Source organism: Malus domestica, chromosome 17, assembly GCF_042453785.1.
Source record: "Malus domestica chromosome 17, GDT2T_hap1".
In the NCBI taxonomy this organism is placed as follows: domain Eukaryota; kingdom Viridiplantae; phylum Streptophyta; class Magnoliopsida; order Rosales; family Rosaceae; genus Malus; species Malus domestica.
In genome coordinates, this window is record NC_091677.1 from 2,898,980 (window position 1) to 2,913,969 (window position 14,990).

The 14,990-nt window shown below is 39.0% G+C and overlaps 3 protein-coding genes across 3 annotated transcripts; 1 reads left to right on the forward strand and 2 right to left on the reverse strand.

Annotated features, from left to right (window-relative positions):
* Positions 1 to 3,268: 3,268 nt before the first annotated feature.
* On the forward strand, positions 3,269 to 4,309 carry LOC103404370 (zinc finger AN1 domain-containing stress-associated protein 12-like). The gene is made up of 2 exons (XM_008343271.4): positions 3,269 to 3,652; positions 3,734 to 4,309. The coding sequence occupies exons 1-2, from the start codon at positions 3,548 to 3,550 to the stop codon at positions 4,205 to 4,207; spliced, it is 579 nt and encodes a 192-aa protein (XP_008341493.3). The 5' UTR covers positions 3,269 to 3,547; the 3' UTR covers positions 4,208 to 4,309.
* On the reverse strand, positions 4,258 to 7,124 carry LOC103404369 (uncharacterized). Its single transcript, XM_008343269.4, has 7 exons — positions 6,884 to 7,124; positions 6,408 to 6,541; positions 5,839 to 5,888; positions 5,242 to 5,735; positions 5,059 to 5,139; positions 4,747 to 4,809; positions 4,258 to 4,654 (listed from the first exon to the last, which is right to left on the reverse strand). Exons 1-7 carry the CDS (start codon positions 6,926 to 6,928, stop codon positions 4,595 to 4,597), a joined length of 927 nt encoding a protein of 308 aa, XP_008341491.3. The 5' UTR covers positions 6,929 to 7,124; the 3' UTR covers positions 4,258 to 4,594.
* A 1,010-nt stretch (positions 7,125 to 8,134) lies between these two features.
* On the reverse strand, positions 8,135 to 10,502 carry LOC103404371 (ferredoxin-thioredoxin reductase catalytic chain, chloroplastic). Its single transcript, XM_008343272.4, has 6 exons — positions 10,146 to 10,502; positions 9,628 to 9,740; positions 9,142 to 9,191; positions 8,915 to 8,986; positions 8,370 to 8,430; positions 8,135 to 8,267 (listed from the first exon to the last, which is right to left on the reverse strand). Exons 1-6 carry the CDS (start codon positions 10,243 to 10,245, stop codon positions 8,223 to 8,225), a joined length of 441 nt encoding a protein of 146 aa, XP_008341494.3. The 5' UTR covers positions 10,246 to 10,502; the 3' UTR covers positions 8,135 to 8,222.
* Positions 10,503 to 14,990: the final 4,488 nt, after the last annotated feature.

Here is a 14,990-nt window from a genome sequence, read left to right on the forward strand (position 1 = left end):
AAAATCCTCAGCTAGCAACATCTAGGCACTAGGCGGTTAGCCATCATCCCGATTAATGCTTAGGCGTTTGAAAATTAAAAAAGGGCGCCTAAACCAGCTGAGGCGCCCGCCTAAACTTGCCTAGGCATCTGTCCAGGTTGCAACTCACTTAGACAAAAAAATAGATAACTTTTATTTTGCATTTAATTTTTAATTTTTTTCAATAAATTGTAAGAGACTTGTTGAATACTTAAATGAGCATACATTATATGCTTGTTCTTTGGGTGTCGGCCAACACATCACGATTCGGATGGACACGTAGACATTCCGGGTTGGGATGTGTCAGTTTGGTATTAGAGCTAGGTTTTGAATTTGTCTCAGGTATTTTTACACAATTCCGAACATAACTTGTTCGTTATAACTTGTTATAACTCCGAATTGAATTTTGTCTGCTGTCACGTGGAAGGCTTACGTGGCATTAGAGATTTCAAGAAAGATTAGTGCTCAACATCACATTTGTTGTCACAACCCGTCCCGAGGTTCTATATATCGAGGTTGTGAAATGACAAAATTACCCTTGACGGTTACTAAGGTATGTGTGTGACATGTTATTGATTATGCATATTTCCTAAGTTTTGGAAAATTTAATTGGATTAAAGGTTATATGTATTTTTGTGGTTAGGGAGTTAAGAAAAATGGATGGTGATGGTTTTGGGATGGACCACACACACATACACACGGGGCAAACCTCTCTCTCTTCTTCCCCGTGCTCACTCTCTCTCTTTTCTCTTCTCAGTTCACTCTCTCCCTCTCGAAAACGTACGAACGAGACCAAATTCTCTCTAAACATCGCGGATCGACGCCAAAAAGTTAAGGTTCTTCATCCTTTCGACCTCCTGAGTCGTTTGGTACTAGTTTTAGAACGAGAAACCTTAGAAATCACGTTGAAAACCCGAGGTCCGATTTGCATGCATTCGTGATGTGTTGATTTTCAGGGAATTCTAAGCTTATAGTGAGCTTAGTGAGGTCCTAAGGAAGCTCGGAGTGCTTAGTTTGAAGGTTTTGGACGTTGGGATCGTTGAGTTTGAAGTTGGCTGGTTTTCTTGGAATTTCTCGGTTGAGATTTCGTAGTTTTTAGAGCCTTAAAGTAATGTAACGTGAATCTACATGCTTAGGGCTTCAGTTTGATATAAAATGCGTGAAAAATGGTTGAGAAATGACGGAGAACAAGGAGATTGAAAAATCTCCAGTTTTCCGGCGACCGGCGAACCAGTCCGGCGACTAGAGGTTAGGGGTGATACATGTGGGGGCACGTGGACCCGTGCCCACCCCGGCGAGTGCGGCCTCGGAAATTTTTTCTAAAAATATGTCGACGTCCGTGACGTCGAGTAAGTCACTGTGGTATATTCATATACCCAAACTGAGCATCGTATGAGAAGTTATTACGAATTGTCGATTATGTGCTTTAAATAACGTTATTTTAGTTGTTTCGCATATAGGTGATACCTATCCCGAGGACGAGCGCATCCAGAGACGTCACGGGGGTTACGACCCTTCGACTTATCAGTGAGTGGGCAGTTATTTTCTGTTATGACTTATATACTATTGATTTTTCCATAAATTGAATTTAAATGAAAGTATGTTTTCAAATGCCATGCATGCATATTATGAATTATATGAATTAGTAATTGATACATACATATATATATATATGAATTGGTGCTGTAGACGCACAAGTGAGTATCAGGTGAGTTTTATGTTATTTATGTGAATCATTGATGATGTGAATTATGTTGAAAGCTCATAACCTGCACCCCTGGTGTTAGTGCTTATAGTATTCACCGCACCGCACGCTCACCTTGGATCCAAGTAGGTGCATGTCGTACAGACCATGAGAGGGTTCTGACATGCTAGTCGTACAGATCACTATAGGTGGTTCCGACTGGTAGGTGACCTTAGATTATGTGCACAGATGATTGATGAGAGAAGCACTAGAGCGTATTATTACACCATTCTTGTTGTACAGACTACTTCAGGTAGTTCCGACTTATGTGCAAAGTAGTGTCGTACAGGTCACCGTGGTGACTCCGGTTGGTTTGGATATTGAGCTATGGAATTAACCATACAGGACCAACTGCAGGCTCTCCGGTTGATTCATTATGTCACCTGTTATATTGATGCATTCATAACCTGTTATTGACAGTTATGACATGGCATATTTTCTGGAATTGATAAAGATTCGTGATTTGAGTTATATGAAGAGTTATATGCATATTATGTTAATTTCTGGGAAAGTATATAGGTTTTACAGCGAGGGGTTAGAATTGTTTTTGATGAAATGTTTTCGAAAAGCTTTGGTTTTACTTACCCACTCAATTTTGTTTTGCGCCCCTCCAGGTTCTAGTTAGCAGCGTTGGTGGCCCACGAGGATCCCCACGGCGTACTGACAGACTACATAAATGTAGGACTCACCTGCGGGTGTTGTAATTTAGTTATAGTCCTACTGACTGCACCTAGTTGTTATGCTCTGAAATTGTGTGTTTCGCACTTAAACTTACTCTAGCACGTTACTTGGTTATTATTGCTAGTATGTGGTTTTTTGTTTATTTGTATTTCTCTTATCTTTTACTTCCGCGTTGCACTTTTGGTTACGTCACACTCATGTGACGACCAGCACGCCTTGATTCTAGGATCGGGGTGTGTCATTTGTGATGAGTGCAGGACCAACTACAACCATGCTCTGATACCAAACTAACACATTTCGGGTTGGGATGTGTCAGTTTGGCCCTATGTTTTTATTATATTCCAATACTTCATAATACATATTTCATTCTATTTTGTAGTTTATAATGAAATTATATATATTTTAAGTATAAACAGACACTTATTTACAGAAATATTATGGATTTACTTAACTTTGTCTAGTCCACCTAGGCGCCCGCCAAGACCCCGCCTAGCCGTCTAGGCACTAGGCTCCAGCATGCCGCCTAATTAACGCCTAACGTCTTTTAGAACCTTGCTCTCGACTCCACATCCATGTCCATTTTGATCACTATCCATGTCCATTTAATATTGTCCTTGAATAATCAATGGGTCTTTATTTTCTTTTTGTTCAAAAAAAAAAAACGCCAATAACTATTAACTTTTGTGGGAAAACCTTCATGAGTTTAAGCGGATAAAAAACTTTTTATAATTTCAATTGTCATGCTTTAATTAATTAATTTATTTTTTGTTAATCGATAAATTTTGTTAGATTAGATGTTAGATTAGTCACCGAAAGAGTTCAAAAAAATTCTAATTTTTGTGGGTCTATCAATCTTGTATTTTTGGAGGGATATATTATGGGGTCCCATTCCGTCGAGGAGGAAAGGAAAGAGGAGTCGTGCGAAACTAGAAACTTGCATCTCCTGCAATCCGCGTCAAACCTGGTTTTGGCTTCCGCCCCAAGCCAACCCCAGACCGACCGACCGACCTTGTATCTCCCTCTATATATTAACCTTCCAAGAGGGGCCGACTGCCAATCCAAGATCAGAGATTCCAAGGGAATTGAATTCAGATTACGAACAAGATGACGGGAGGAACAGAAGCTTTCCCGGATTTGGGAAGACACTGCCAGCTCTCCGATTGCCACCAGCTCGATTTCCTCCCCTTCCACTGCGACGGTTGTCATAGGGTACGTTGGGCTTCGTGGATTTGATACGGAAAATCAAGCGTTTTTGCATGTTTTGATTGCCTTGAATTTACGAATGTGCAGGTTTTCTGCGTTGAGCATCGGTCCTACAAGTCCCACGAGTGCCCGAAATCGGACCACAACAGCAGAAAGGTGGTGGTTTGCGAAATCTGCTCGACATCCATAGAAACCACCGGCCGCGACGGCGAACAGGACCAGAAATTGCTGTTGGAGAAGCACGCCAAGTCCGGAAATTGCGACCCCAGAAAGAAGAAGAAACCAACCTGCCCGGTTCGCCGGTGCAAGGAGATTCTCACGTTTTCGAATACCAGCACCTGCAAGACCTGCAAGATCAAGGTTTGCCTCAAGCACCGGTTCCCGGCCGACCATGTTTGCCAGAAGCAGACGGCGGCACAGCCGTCGTTGGTGGGGAAGCCTGTGAGCTGGAACGACAAGTTCATGGCTGCTTTTGCTTTGAGGGAAGGGAAAGAATGCGGGAAGAGCGCGCGGGATTCCAAGTCTTCTGCTTCGAGTGCGCCTTCTGTTCGAGCTTATTGAGAGATTGTTCATCTGCTTCCACAATTTGATGTTTGTCCGAAACGACATCGTTACGTTGTAATTCTTTGATTCAATTATAGCACACGAATAATCGTTTAATTCCTCCTTAACTGCAAATCACAATCTTCCAAAAACTATACGGACACAAATAGTTCTATGTATAAAATACAACAGCACAAACCCTATCTTTCAAATCGACAACACGACACCTATAGAGGAGGAATTATTCAAACTAATCAACCCCTCTCGAACCTCAACTTCAACTATATTTCGGATACAACGGGTGAAAGTACAAACAAATGAAATGAAATTGGCACAGCGGTACAGCGGCAATCTTCTATCCTTCGTTCTTAACAAGATCTTTCGTTGCATCGTTAAAAGTAAAGATTATGGTGGTGGCCGTTTGGTACGGGGCAAGAGTGCAAGAAGGATCTTTTTTCTTGGTCCCTGAATATTAAGCAACCTCTGTGAGAACGGGTCAAGTTCCATTGCAACGAGCATGCGGATAAAAGAGGAAGCTTAGAGTGAATGAAACTTACCATCGGTATGCCCAGCTCTTTGAGATCCTTATCTCCCATCTGCTTCAAAGCAGTCATGTCCACCTGCAAACCCAACAATCGAGCATTGAGAAACCTGACGTCCACAACCAAAGACAAAACATAGAACCTAAATTCGTCTTCAGTTGTATTAGTATTTCTCATTGGATTGATCAGATTTCCCCTTTTAAAACACGGATAATATTCCCTGTTTTAGATGCTGTGTCAAAAATCAGATAACGACGGCCTATAGTCTTCATCCAAATTAAGGAAAGCAAATTTAAATGAAAATTTCAAAACGGCCAGGTAACTTACTTCTTCAGCCTGGAAAATAATGGCATATTTTCCCAAACCAAGGCTGTGCAACAAGCCAGCAACAGTCAGAGTTTCATCCACCTGTACAAATGCAGAGATAAACTCATCAAATTTGAAGTAGCAATACAAGACCAGATTTCCTAAAATTGAAGCTAAAATGGTGCAATCGCCATAAGGTAGTACCATTTGTGAACTTCTCTGCACACTGGCACTTGGTGGTGCAAACTGTGCCATTGGCCTGGCAGCTTGAGGGTTAGCTTTCATTGTGAAAATAAAGGAGTCTGTTGGCCGAGAAGAACCAACCATACCATTTCTCGGGAATTGGCCAGCTCTAGAAGCGTCAACTGGCCTAAATGAAGATGGTGGGTGCAGCTCTCTTGGTGGGGATCTACCTCTGAATCCATCTGTAGTTGGAGAAGAGTAGAAGTTTCTTCGAGAATTTACCTGGTATAGATCAGCTGGACTTTCTCTGGGAGGAACCTGCCTCATGGGGTTACTTCCATTTGTTTCTGAATTATGCTGCAACACCTGGTATTTCAGTGAAGGATGAACAGGTTTTGAAAGCTTTGCACGAGGGTCCAACTGCTTGTGCTCTTCAACAACTCCGCCAATTTGCTTCTTAAATAATCTTTTACGCAACAATTTCAATCTGAGGTCATTTCGACTGATTCGTGAATCTTCACTTGGTTTAATGCACCAGAGTCAATACAAAGAAACCATATAAAGAACAATAAACGATACATGATGGTAATATCACTGTTATCATATAAGATAGTTTACCTTGCAGTGTTCTATCACCCTCATTCCATTTTATGCCATCTCCTCGTTGCCTGAAAATTGAGATTGAACACATCATGATAGGACTAAAGACGCATCTGACATGTTACTGCCTGAAATACCAATTCTCGAAATGGGACAACCATAAAGACGTTACTGCCATCATAATCAAACTTCTGTAAATTGAGAAACGTAGATCTCTGGTTGTCGCCAAACAAACTTAAAAAGAAAGGCGAAAACAAATAAATTATTTTCACATTTTTCAAACTACGCTTGTAATTAATGAACAAAATGCACCAGCCTACTCCTAAATCGGACCGTTCTCAACATGAAAATGCTTCAAGAGCTAGTTCTAGCATTGGCGGTGGCTTGCACGGTAGAAGATGTTAAAACAATTCTGGGCATTGGATACCATGAGTTCACAGATAACTACTAACAACCATAAGATGGAAACAAACTATTGGAGAATCACAAGCATCCTCAACACACAGCATCTGAAGAACTACTGAAACAAGTAGTATGCTGATATGCCAGGTAAAAGTTATGGAGATAAACGAGATAGAACAGTGTACCGCTTGCCCGAAGAAAACGAAAAACCATGAGCATTACTCCCAAGTCTGTCTGCCATTCGTTTACTTCCAGAAACCATCCCACTATCACCACGCATTTTCGCAGAGTTGGATACAAATCCTCCTCTCTCCACAACCTACAAATATTTCAACAAATAAGCAACCAAACACACAAATCAACCCGAATTCGCATTCAAACCGGTTCTTCAGCCCAGGATATTATGAGCCATTCAGCCAAGTCCAGCACAACCCAAAAGTTCGTCAAAGCATTCCAAATAGCTAAATAGGATGAATTTGAAGCTCAAGAAATTGAATCTAATTTAGTAAACGTAAGAAAAAAACCGATCCCCTTCCCTTTGAGGCTGATAAATGCGGAAATTACACAATTTGGATAATTGCAGCCATCCCCTTCTTACTCACAGATTCAATTGGCGAAGAAAAACACAGAAACAAGAACGAATGCAGAGAAGAAAAGTTACCTGGCCAGAGCGACCGAGGGTGATGGTAACCCTCGAATTCGACATACTTAGAAGTCAAAATCCCCAATTGATTGCAGAGAGAAACCCTAATCTCTCTCTCTCTCTCTGTGCAGTGCAGATGCTGCGATTTGCAGAAAGAAGAAAGGTATAATCCATGGATGCCATCCATGCTGCGGAGTTGGCAGTCGCCAACCGGTCAAGTCAATCCGATGGAATGGGGGCCTCACCGCCTTCGAAGCCCACTTCTTTAGATATTAGAAACGTTGAGGCCCATTAGCATGATTTTTAAAGGGTATGCTCACTGTCACTCAGTGCTACAATCTGGTGATATTCTTTTTTATTTGGAAGTGAGAGATCTTAGGTTCGAATCTTATGGATGGTGAATTTGATACCAAATTAAGCTGTTCATTGTGTGGTTTAGCCGAACTCCCCTTCCCTTTAGTGTAAAAATATCGAGATACTAAAAAAAAAAGGTATGCTCTCTACACACCACGTTTTACTTCTTACATATCCCTTTGTTAATGTCTGAATCCTGTGTTTGGAGCTCGCGAACTGAGAGATACAAATCACTCATTTTCAATCTTACGACCTTCATTATCCTATTCTACTGGCTCACTTCACAAAAATCCAACAACTTAAATGACCCAGATCTTTGTCTTGGACAGTTCGAATCTTTCGGTCCACAAGCTTTGAACACAGATCCGGAGTGGATCTCATTCCCAATTTTAAACGACTCGAATCTCAAAAACTTAAAACACCCGGATCTCTTTGTCTCTCTCTTGAATGACTCGGATCTCTTAGTCTGCCGGCTGGGAAAATAGAGATCTGGAGTGAATCTCATTCCTAGTTTTAAAGAGCATACAATTCGTTTCTTAATTGTAACCGTCCACGTGTCAGATGAACAAATCCAAAAGGCATCATTCCATGGGAATTTCGTTTGGACTTTAGAGCACAAAAGCCAGGTGGCTAAGATTCATTTGGGTTTGCGGATAAGGAGATCAGTTAAATTTAAATTACAAGAAAAAGAATGTTGGGGTTCATGAGAATATGGCAAAGTCCAGGGGCTGCACCATAATTCTTGAATAATTGCATAAAAGGATTAGTACATCACCGGAAAAGAGAAGTAATTTCCGCACACTTCTTCTCTCTCTACACATACCGGATTAATTTTTGACCTCTAGATTGATTAAATGAAAGTAACGTCAAAAGACAAAAATAAACGGAGGTACGTAAAAGGAAATGAAGGAGAGATTCAAAATATGAGCTTTTTTTTCATTTTTCTTTTACAAATACAGAAGTGGACTGTTTACACATACTTGTTCATACGCACTAAAGCTTATTACATGTTTGCTGTTGATTCTTTGATCTCTTCCAGGGAGATTGCCTGCATTGTACAACAGTTGTGAAGGTACGCAATTAGGTTATTAAAACCGTAACAGACGAACGGACTACGTAAGATTTTCTCAAAGAATGATGTATGAAGTACCTGTTCCGGTCCGGCAAAATCATTGTCCGGAGTGAGAAAGAGCATGCAGTGGCATTCCTTCCTGCCAACACAGATTCACAGTTTTCATAAGAACCAGGTATACATATACAGACATTGTTTTCATGTAACGGTCGCTTGAATCCAAATGTTGAGAGTTAAAGCTGGAGATTAGGAAAACATAAACACAAGAACCTCAACAGCAAGGAATACATTTTTGGTTTTGGTATTCCAACGGCCATCTGGTTGAAATTTGCAAGAACTATCGGCGTTTCACCAGAAACTTCTAAGTAGCTTTTGTTCCTTATTATGTTTTTAGCTAGCTAGCAAATATAACAATAAGCCTACTTATCTTTGATTTCTGGCTGAGTACCAAAAATCTTTTGCCCACAAAGATTTACCAATATATCCCAATCATATTCTAGTACTTCAAAGCTTTTGACACTTCGTTTCCATATTAGGTATACAAATCTATAATCTAACGGAATGAAAAAGTAGAGAAAAACTGGTTCGTATACTACTTTCACAAAATACTGAAATATATCTACCTCTCTCTCATAGGAACACATGGGCAGTTCCAAAAGCCTTGGCCTGCCTCGGCAGGTTTATCATCATAATGCCTGCAACACAATAGATTCAGACTTGGAAAGCATGACATGACATGAAAATGAACATGAATCGACTTTGACACTGGTAAGGTGTTTGAGGCAGAGGGCAAAGTAAGAACACCATAGACTCTTAGTCAAGAAAAAAATACCAAAGAACAGATGCTTACCGACAAGGGCAGAGCGGAGCTCCCAATGAATCTTTATGGTCTGCCAATCCCTGTTGAGATTCCAGGATGAGTTTCTTTCACATATACTATCGAACAAATACAGTTTAGACAACCGAATTACGATAATGAAGGATTCAAGTATATATAATCCCAGGATGCCATATCCATTTGTAAGGGACCTTTTTACCCCAAATAATTTTCTAGTGAATTGTGATGCAAAAGACGAAGAACTACAGCAGCAAGATACTGAATCAAAGAACTACGCATATAGGGGTCGATTTAACAGAACAATTCAAAGGTGTTTCATAGTCTATAGGACCTAGGGGGTCAGGGGTACATGTTCTTTACTGTTCCAACCCCTGGTGGAAGGCCGGAAGCTCATAAAGTAATCGGCTTTGAAGTCGATTTGAGTCCTTCCAGTATACAATGATAACGAAAATACTTAAGACAGTTCTAATTAAGCATACAACATAAGTTAATCCACACCTTGATAACAACAGAAGTAACTCCCTTATCGACGCAGAAATATGTTCCGGACTTGCGAGCATACTGCTCAGAGAACTTCCTCATGATTTCAACAGACTTATCTGACGGCTCCGCTGCCAGAAACATTCAAAATTTAAAGTATCCATTAGTGCAACATTCACGAGCAAAATTCTGACTGAAGCTCAAAAATGTAAAAAATTCACCATCTTTGCAATCAAATAACAAAATTATGAAATCCCAAATTCTAATTCTAATTCAAGCTGAAAAACGTATATTAATCAAGCAAGTTTATTTTTTTTTTTTTAATCAAACAACAAAATTATGAAATCCCAATGCTCCCACAGAGTTCGAGTCTACTAATCAAGCAAGTTTAAATTTTTTTCAATTTGGAATCGCATATAATCTAAGAACGTTCAGCTGGTGCTATAAATCTGAAAGCTCAATAATTATAAACTCAAAAAATAAAAAATTTGAAAAAAAAAAAAAGAAGAAGATTAAGAAGTTGGAGAATTGCTAACCATTGGCTATGATTACAGGGCGGCGCGTGGAGCGGTTGAGAGGAGAAACGAAGGACGCAATGCTGGCGCCGAACGACGGAGCTTGGAGTTGCAGAGTCATGGCCTCTGAGACTGATGAGAGTGTGGAGTGGACCGCTGTGAAATTAAATTATAATTTCTGGGTAATGATCCGCTCGTTTATATAATTTTTGAGGAATTTAATTTTGGAACTGGGGATTTTATGATTTAATTTGGTAATTGGCATTTAATAAAGTTGGGGAAGGAAAAGCATTTGCCCGCCACACGTTGTGAATATCGGTTAAGGAAACACACCAACCACTCGGTCCGCTCGCCGCTCTACCAACGAATCTAACCCCCTTCCTTCCGAACCCTTCCTTCCTTGTTATAAGGCCTTGGGCCTTTTCTTTTCTGGGTTAGTTATGAGCTCAGCCCATTTATATCTGGATATAATTCAATTTTAACCTAAAAGACAGTCCCTAAATCGCGAGGTGTAGGATTGGGGATGGGCAAGATACTCATGGGTTTGGGTAATCGCGGTTACCCGTCCATTTAAAATTCAAGGTTACGGTTATGGATAACTGTTTAGACCAACAAATGGTTATGGGTATAACTGTTTATCTGTGAAATTTAAATCGGCGGTTATAACGGGTATCCATCGGTTATAGGTATTACGCGGTTATAACGGGTATCCATTTACAAAATAATCGATGCGCACATGATTATTGTGTGTTTGGACTAATGAAATCAAATGGTTTTCTTAAATCATGTTTCAGTTGCCATTGATGCTATTAGGAACGGGGAATGAAATGGTTTTTGTGCGTTTACAAATCATGTTTCATCTTCTGAAAATGCTTATAAGGGAGTACTAACCGATCTTCCAAAGCCTGGAGGTGGCAGTTATAGCGGGTAAATGGTTATGAGTATGGTTAACCGTTTATACACGGTTATGGGTATGGGTATAACCGTTTATGCAATTACCCAACGGGTAAACGGTTATGCGGGTATGAACATGAATGGTTATGGGTATATAATCGCGGTTACCTGCCTGTCATAACCGTTGCCCATCCCTAGGTAGGATGACTATATTTTTTGGAGCGAACTCCAGGCGAATATGAAGTTGTATGGATATAAGTTATGCCTTGGAATATGAAGTTGTATGGATATAAGCTATAAGTAATGCAACTATGAATCTCGTGAAGAGTTTGATCCTAGTTCAAGATGAACGCTGAGGAATGCTTCACGCATGCAAGTTGGATGGAAAGTGATGTTTTCAATGGTGGACGGGTGAGTAACGCGTAAAAACCTACCCTAAATGATAATAATAATAATAATAATAATAATAATAATAATTCATCTGAATTGAATTTGCTACATCAAATTTTTGATATTGGAAAGAGAACTATCACTAAATTAACAGGAGAGGTACTCGTGTATTAGTCTCAATGTAGATTACTTCAATTCTCATCCAAACAGTATACAAGAGAGATGCATCAACCACATCTACATAATACTAAGACTATCTACATGCGAGTTTGGGACTTGTTTTTCCCTAAAATGTGATGTTGTTGCCCAATTTAACGAGTCGAGTTTTCTTAATTTGTATTATTAAGAGATCACACATGAACACATGACACTAATTATTTTAGTTCAAATAGTCGTAATTGTCTAGTTCAGGCTATCAAACAAGGCCAGAAAAAGTGTTGCCCCCATCACTATAGCTAAGGAAGAATTCAAGGAAGTTCATTAATGAGAGAAGTGGTGATCTTGTCTTGCTTGATGGGAGAGAGGAAGCTTCCAGACCGCCTTTTCCAGCCAAATAGTGAGCAATCACTCACCAAGGAACACTAAGGAATGAGTACCTATCCCTTGGGAATAGAACCTAACTAGGGCAAGGCATCATTTCATGGATAAATTATTCTTGAGAGAACCCAGAGAAGCAGCCCTGTAGATAGAGTACTTTCTTCCCTTTCATCTCTGTGTCTATATTTTGTAAACTTAAGGTAATATGTATTTATAGGAATTCGACCTGAAAATGAAGTACCGACTATCGACTACATAACGCCCTCCCCTCCTCCTTTATCCGAGCTTAGGACCTTCAGCGTATTATAGACAAGATTCAAATTTATTAGTTATACTAATAAGGTCCTCAAGTGCAGGATAAACATAGACATGAAGCCTACGGCAAGCCAACTTAACCAAATCCTATCCAGACAAATTGTACCCAACATTCAACAATATTCATTTCAAAACGGTCGAATGAAGAACAAGATTTACTTACTGCACAACCTGGACAGATGAGATTCGCTGCTTAAGGGATGAACTTAGTAGCTACCTAGAGCACAAGCAAATACATTTCATTAATTAATTTCAATTTTCAGATAAAAAAATATTACTTGGATTTTGCAAAACCAGTACATATTATACAAGTGTATTAGTTAATTACTCCTCATTCCCTAGTATAGCTTCTTGCTGCCTCTTTATTTAGGAGAGTATTATCTACACACCCATTTTACGACTCACTCTCTCAATTTTTTACCATCGAATCAAATAAATTGAAGAAGAAAAATGACAAAAAATTAACAAAGACGTGTGAGAAGTAAAAATATACGGGTGAATAACACCTTTCTATATTTATCACGTGTAGTCATGAAATGAATAATATCCCACAAACAAAATGAACAAATATGAGAAATATCAAACAAGAGATTATTCAGTATTCCCGGAACATCAAAACCACAAAGCCACATAACAAGATATGGTATTTGCCTTAATCTTCAAACCTTATCATGTATATTTGGTGAAAGATAGTGGATTAAACTTAATCTGTTTGTTCAAATATGAAAATCCCTCAGTGCAAACCCTAATAAAGATCTAACTGGACAAGAGTCAAGTTTCAAGCAATTAAGTTACCTGATTAATTAACATAAATAAATCAATTATTTCATCAGTACATATATATTAATTATATACTTGCATTCCATGCATGATAAAATTTGAACCATATATAATAAATTAAATTGATCCACATACTTCTTCAAGCTTAAGCTAGTATTAAGTTGCACAGATAATAATTCTGATCATTTAAGCAAAATAATTCGTACACACAGAGGGAGAGAGAGAGAGGGGGGGGGGGGAGAGACAGAGAGAGAGCGAAGAGTTTTTTTTCCAAAATAGTGAGTACTCTCTTGATAACCTAACAAACAAAACCAGAACAGAAATCCCTACTAATACACAAGATCTAAAGTTCTTCACAAATAAAGTACGTAAAGAAACAATAACTTGAAAACTCGAGATTTGCTTGCTTTGATAGCAAATCGTCGTCGTCGGACCAAGATGCTTGATTCCCCAAAAGCACAAAGACTTACACAAACGCTTTGAAATACAGGTAAGAAGAGGAGAGAGACTCATCAGACTCTTCACTTTCTCTCACCACCAAGGAGTAAGAAAGGTGATAGCTATAGCTGAGCTGAGCTAGGGTTTCAGCCGGCCGCTAGAAATCATGATGAGAAAGTTTTCTTTTCGTTTTGGGTCGTCACTTCTTCTGTTTCTTCTTCTTTTTTCTTGGTGGTAACTTCAAAGACAATGATGATGATGCTTTGGTCTTGGGGTGGTTGAAGGAGGTGGTGAAGTTGCAGGAGGGGATGGTGTGGGAGCAATGATGGCGATAAAGAAGGTAAGGAGAGGACATGATGATTGCTGTTTGGCTTCTGGCGTTGAAGGAAAGGCAAAGAAAATGTCTAGGTTTCTTGTGCCCTTCTCTTTCTCTTCTGACACATATGCTTAGAGAGAGAGAGAGAGAGAGTAGGAGAGTGTGTGAGTGATGATGACATCCATTCATCAAGCCAAACCCTAGTTACTCTTCATCTGAATTCAAGGCGCTTACGTGTCAAACAAAACCCACATTTTCATCTCTTTAGTTTGGGAAAATGATCCGGCGGATTCCAGAAATTCCGTGATCGTGATCATTTATCATACATCGTACGATCAGTTTTTGTTATGTACTATTTATATTTAATTTTAAATTTTAAATTTCATATAATTTCTAACAATACGATGTACGATGAACGGTCATTCTTTTCCTTTGGTTTGGGCTTATTTGATAACTTATTTAATTTTGGGTTTTTTTATTAACACCTCACATGTTGTTGAATACACCTCATTTAAAAATGTAATACTAAACAACTTGTAACTCTAATATGAAATGACTATTCGAGCCCTCATAGCTACTCTTACTCTCAATTGTAGAACAAAACCCTAAAAACACAAACACGTTGATGAAAAAATATCTTTTGATGAACGGAACAAAAAATCGAGTTTTGCTCCTCTTTCATACGTTGGTTTTCATATTCAAGAAATTATTTAAATAATAGAATAAAATTTTGACTTTTTGCAAAGTTCTGCTCTAATTGGAATCCAAGAAATAGGAAGAAAACTGAAGAATGTTGTAAAATTTTAAGATGTAATTAAATTTAATATTCTTGTGGCTGTTTGATGATGAAGAAATTCAATGTTTTTTGGCCGGTTGGAATTGAGACATGACCTTATAAGAACCATTCCTACTATTTGTCCATCATGCTTCTTAGAATCCAACGTGATTGTTCAAGAAAATTTGACGGATGTGTATAAATCAAACAGCAAGATGGAGATTTTATACTACAATTTAATTCATCTTTCTTGTCTTTGAAATGTGAATTATTCTTTTGTTTGAAAGAGATGAAAAGTTTGATGTGTGGTTAATTAGTTGATGATTGTGGGGTGTGTGAGATGTGAGGTGTGAGGGTAGTATTGGAAAATACGTGGGGTGTCTTAAGAAAAAATTTAATTTAAGAAGTAAATGTGAGATGT

Excerpts from the sequence above, each read along its gene's own strand:
- LOC103404371 (XM_008343272.4), bottom strand. The coding sequence starts at position 10,245 with ATGACTCTGCAACTCCAAGCTCCGTCGTTCGGCGCCAGCATTGCGTCC. Across the intron at positions 9,741-10,145 it reads CCCTGTAATCATAGCCAATG|CGGAGCCGTCAGATAAGTCT; the intron begins GTTAGCAATTCT and ends TGTTTCTGGCAG. Across the intron at positions 9,192-9,627 it reads TTACTTCTGTTGTTATCAAG|GGATTGGCAGACCATAAAGA; the intron begins GTGTGGATTAAC and ends GAATCTCAACAG.
- LOC103404369 (XM_008343269.4), bottom strand. The coding sequence starts at position 6,928 with ATGTCGAATTCGAGGGTTACCATCACCCTCGGTCGCTCTGGCCAG. Across the intron at positions 6,542-6,883 it reads CCCTCGGTCGCTCTGGCCAG|GTTGTGGAGAGAGGAGGATT; the intron begins GTAACTTTTCTT and ends AAATATTTGTAG. Across the intron at positions 5,889-6,407 it reads TCGTTTTCTTCGGGCAAGCG|GCAACGAGGAGATGGCATAA; the intron begins GTACACTGTTCT and ends CTCAATTTTCAG.
- LOC103404370 (XM_008343271.4), top strand. The coding sequence starts at position 3,548 with ATGACGGGAGGAACAGAAGCTTTCCCGGATTTGGGAAGACACTGCCAG. Across the intron at positions 3,653-3,733 it reads ACTGCGACGGTTGTCATAGG|GTTTTCTGCGTTGAGCATCG; the intron begins GTACGTTGGGCT and ends ACGAATGTGCAG.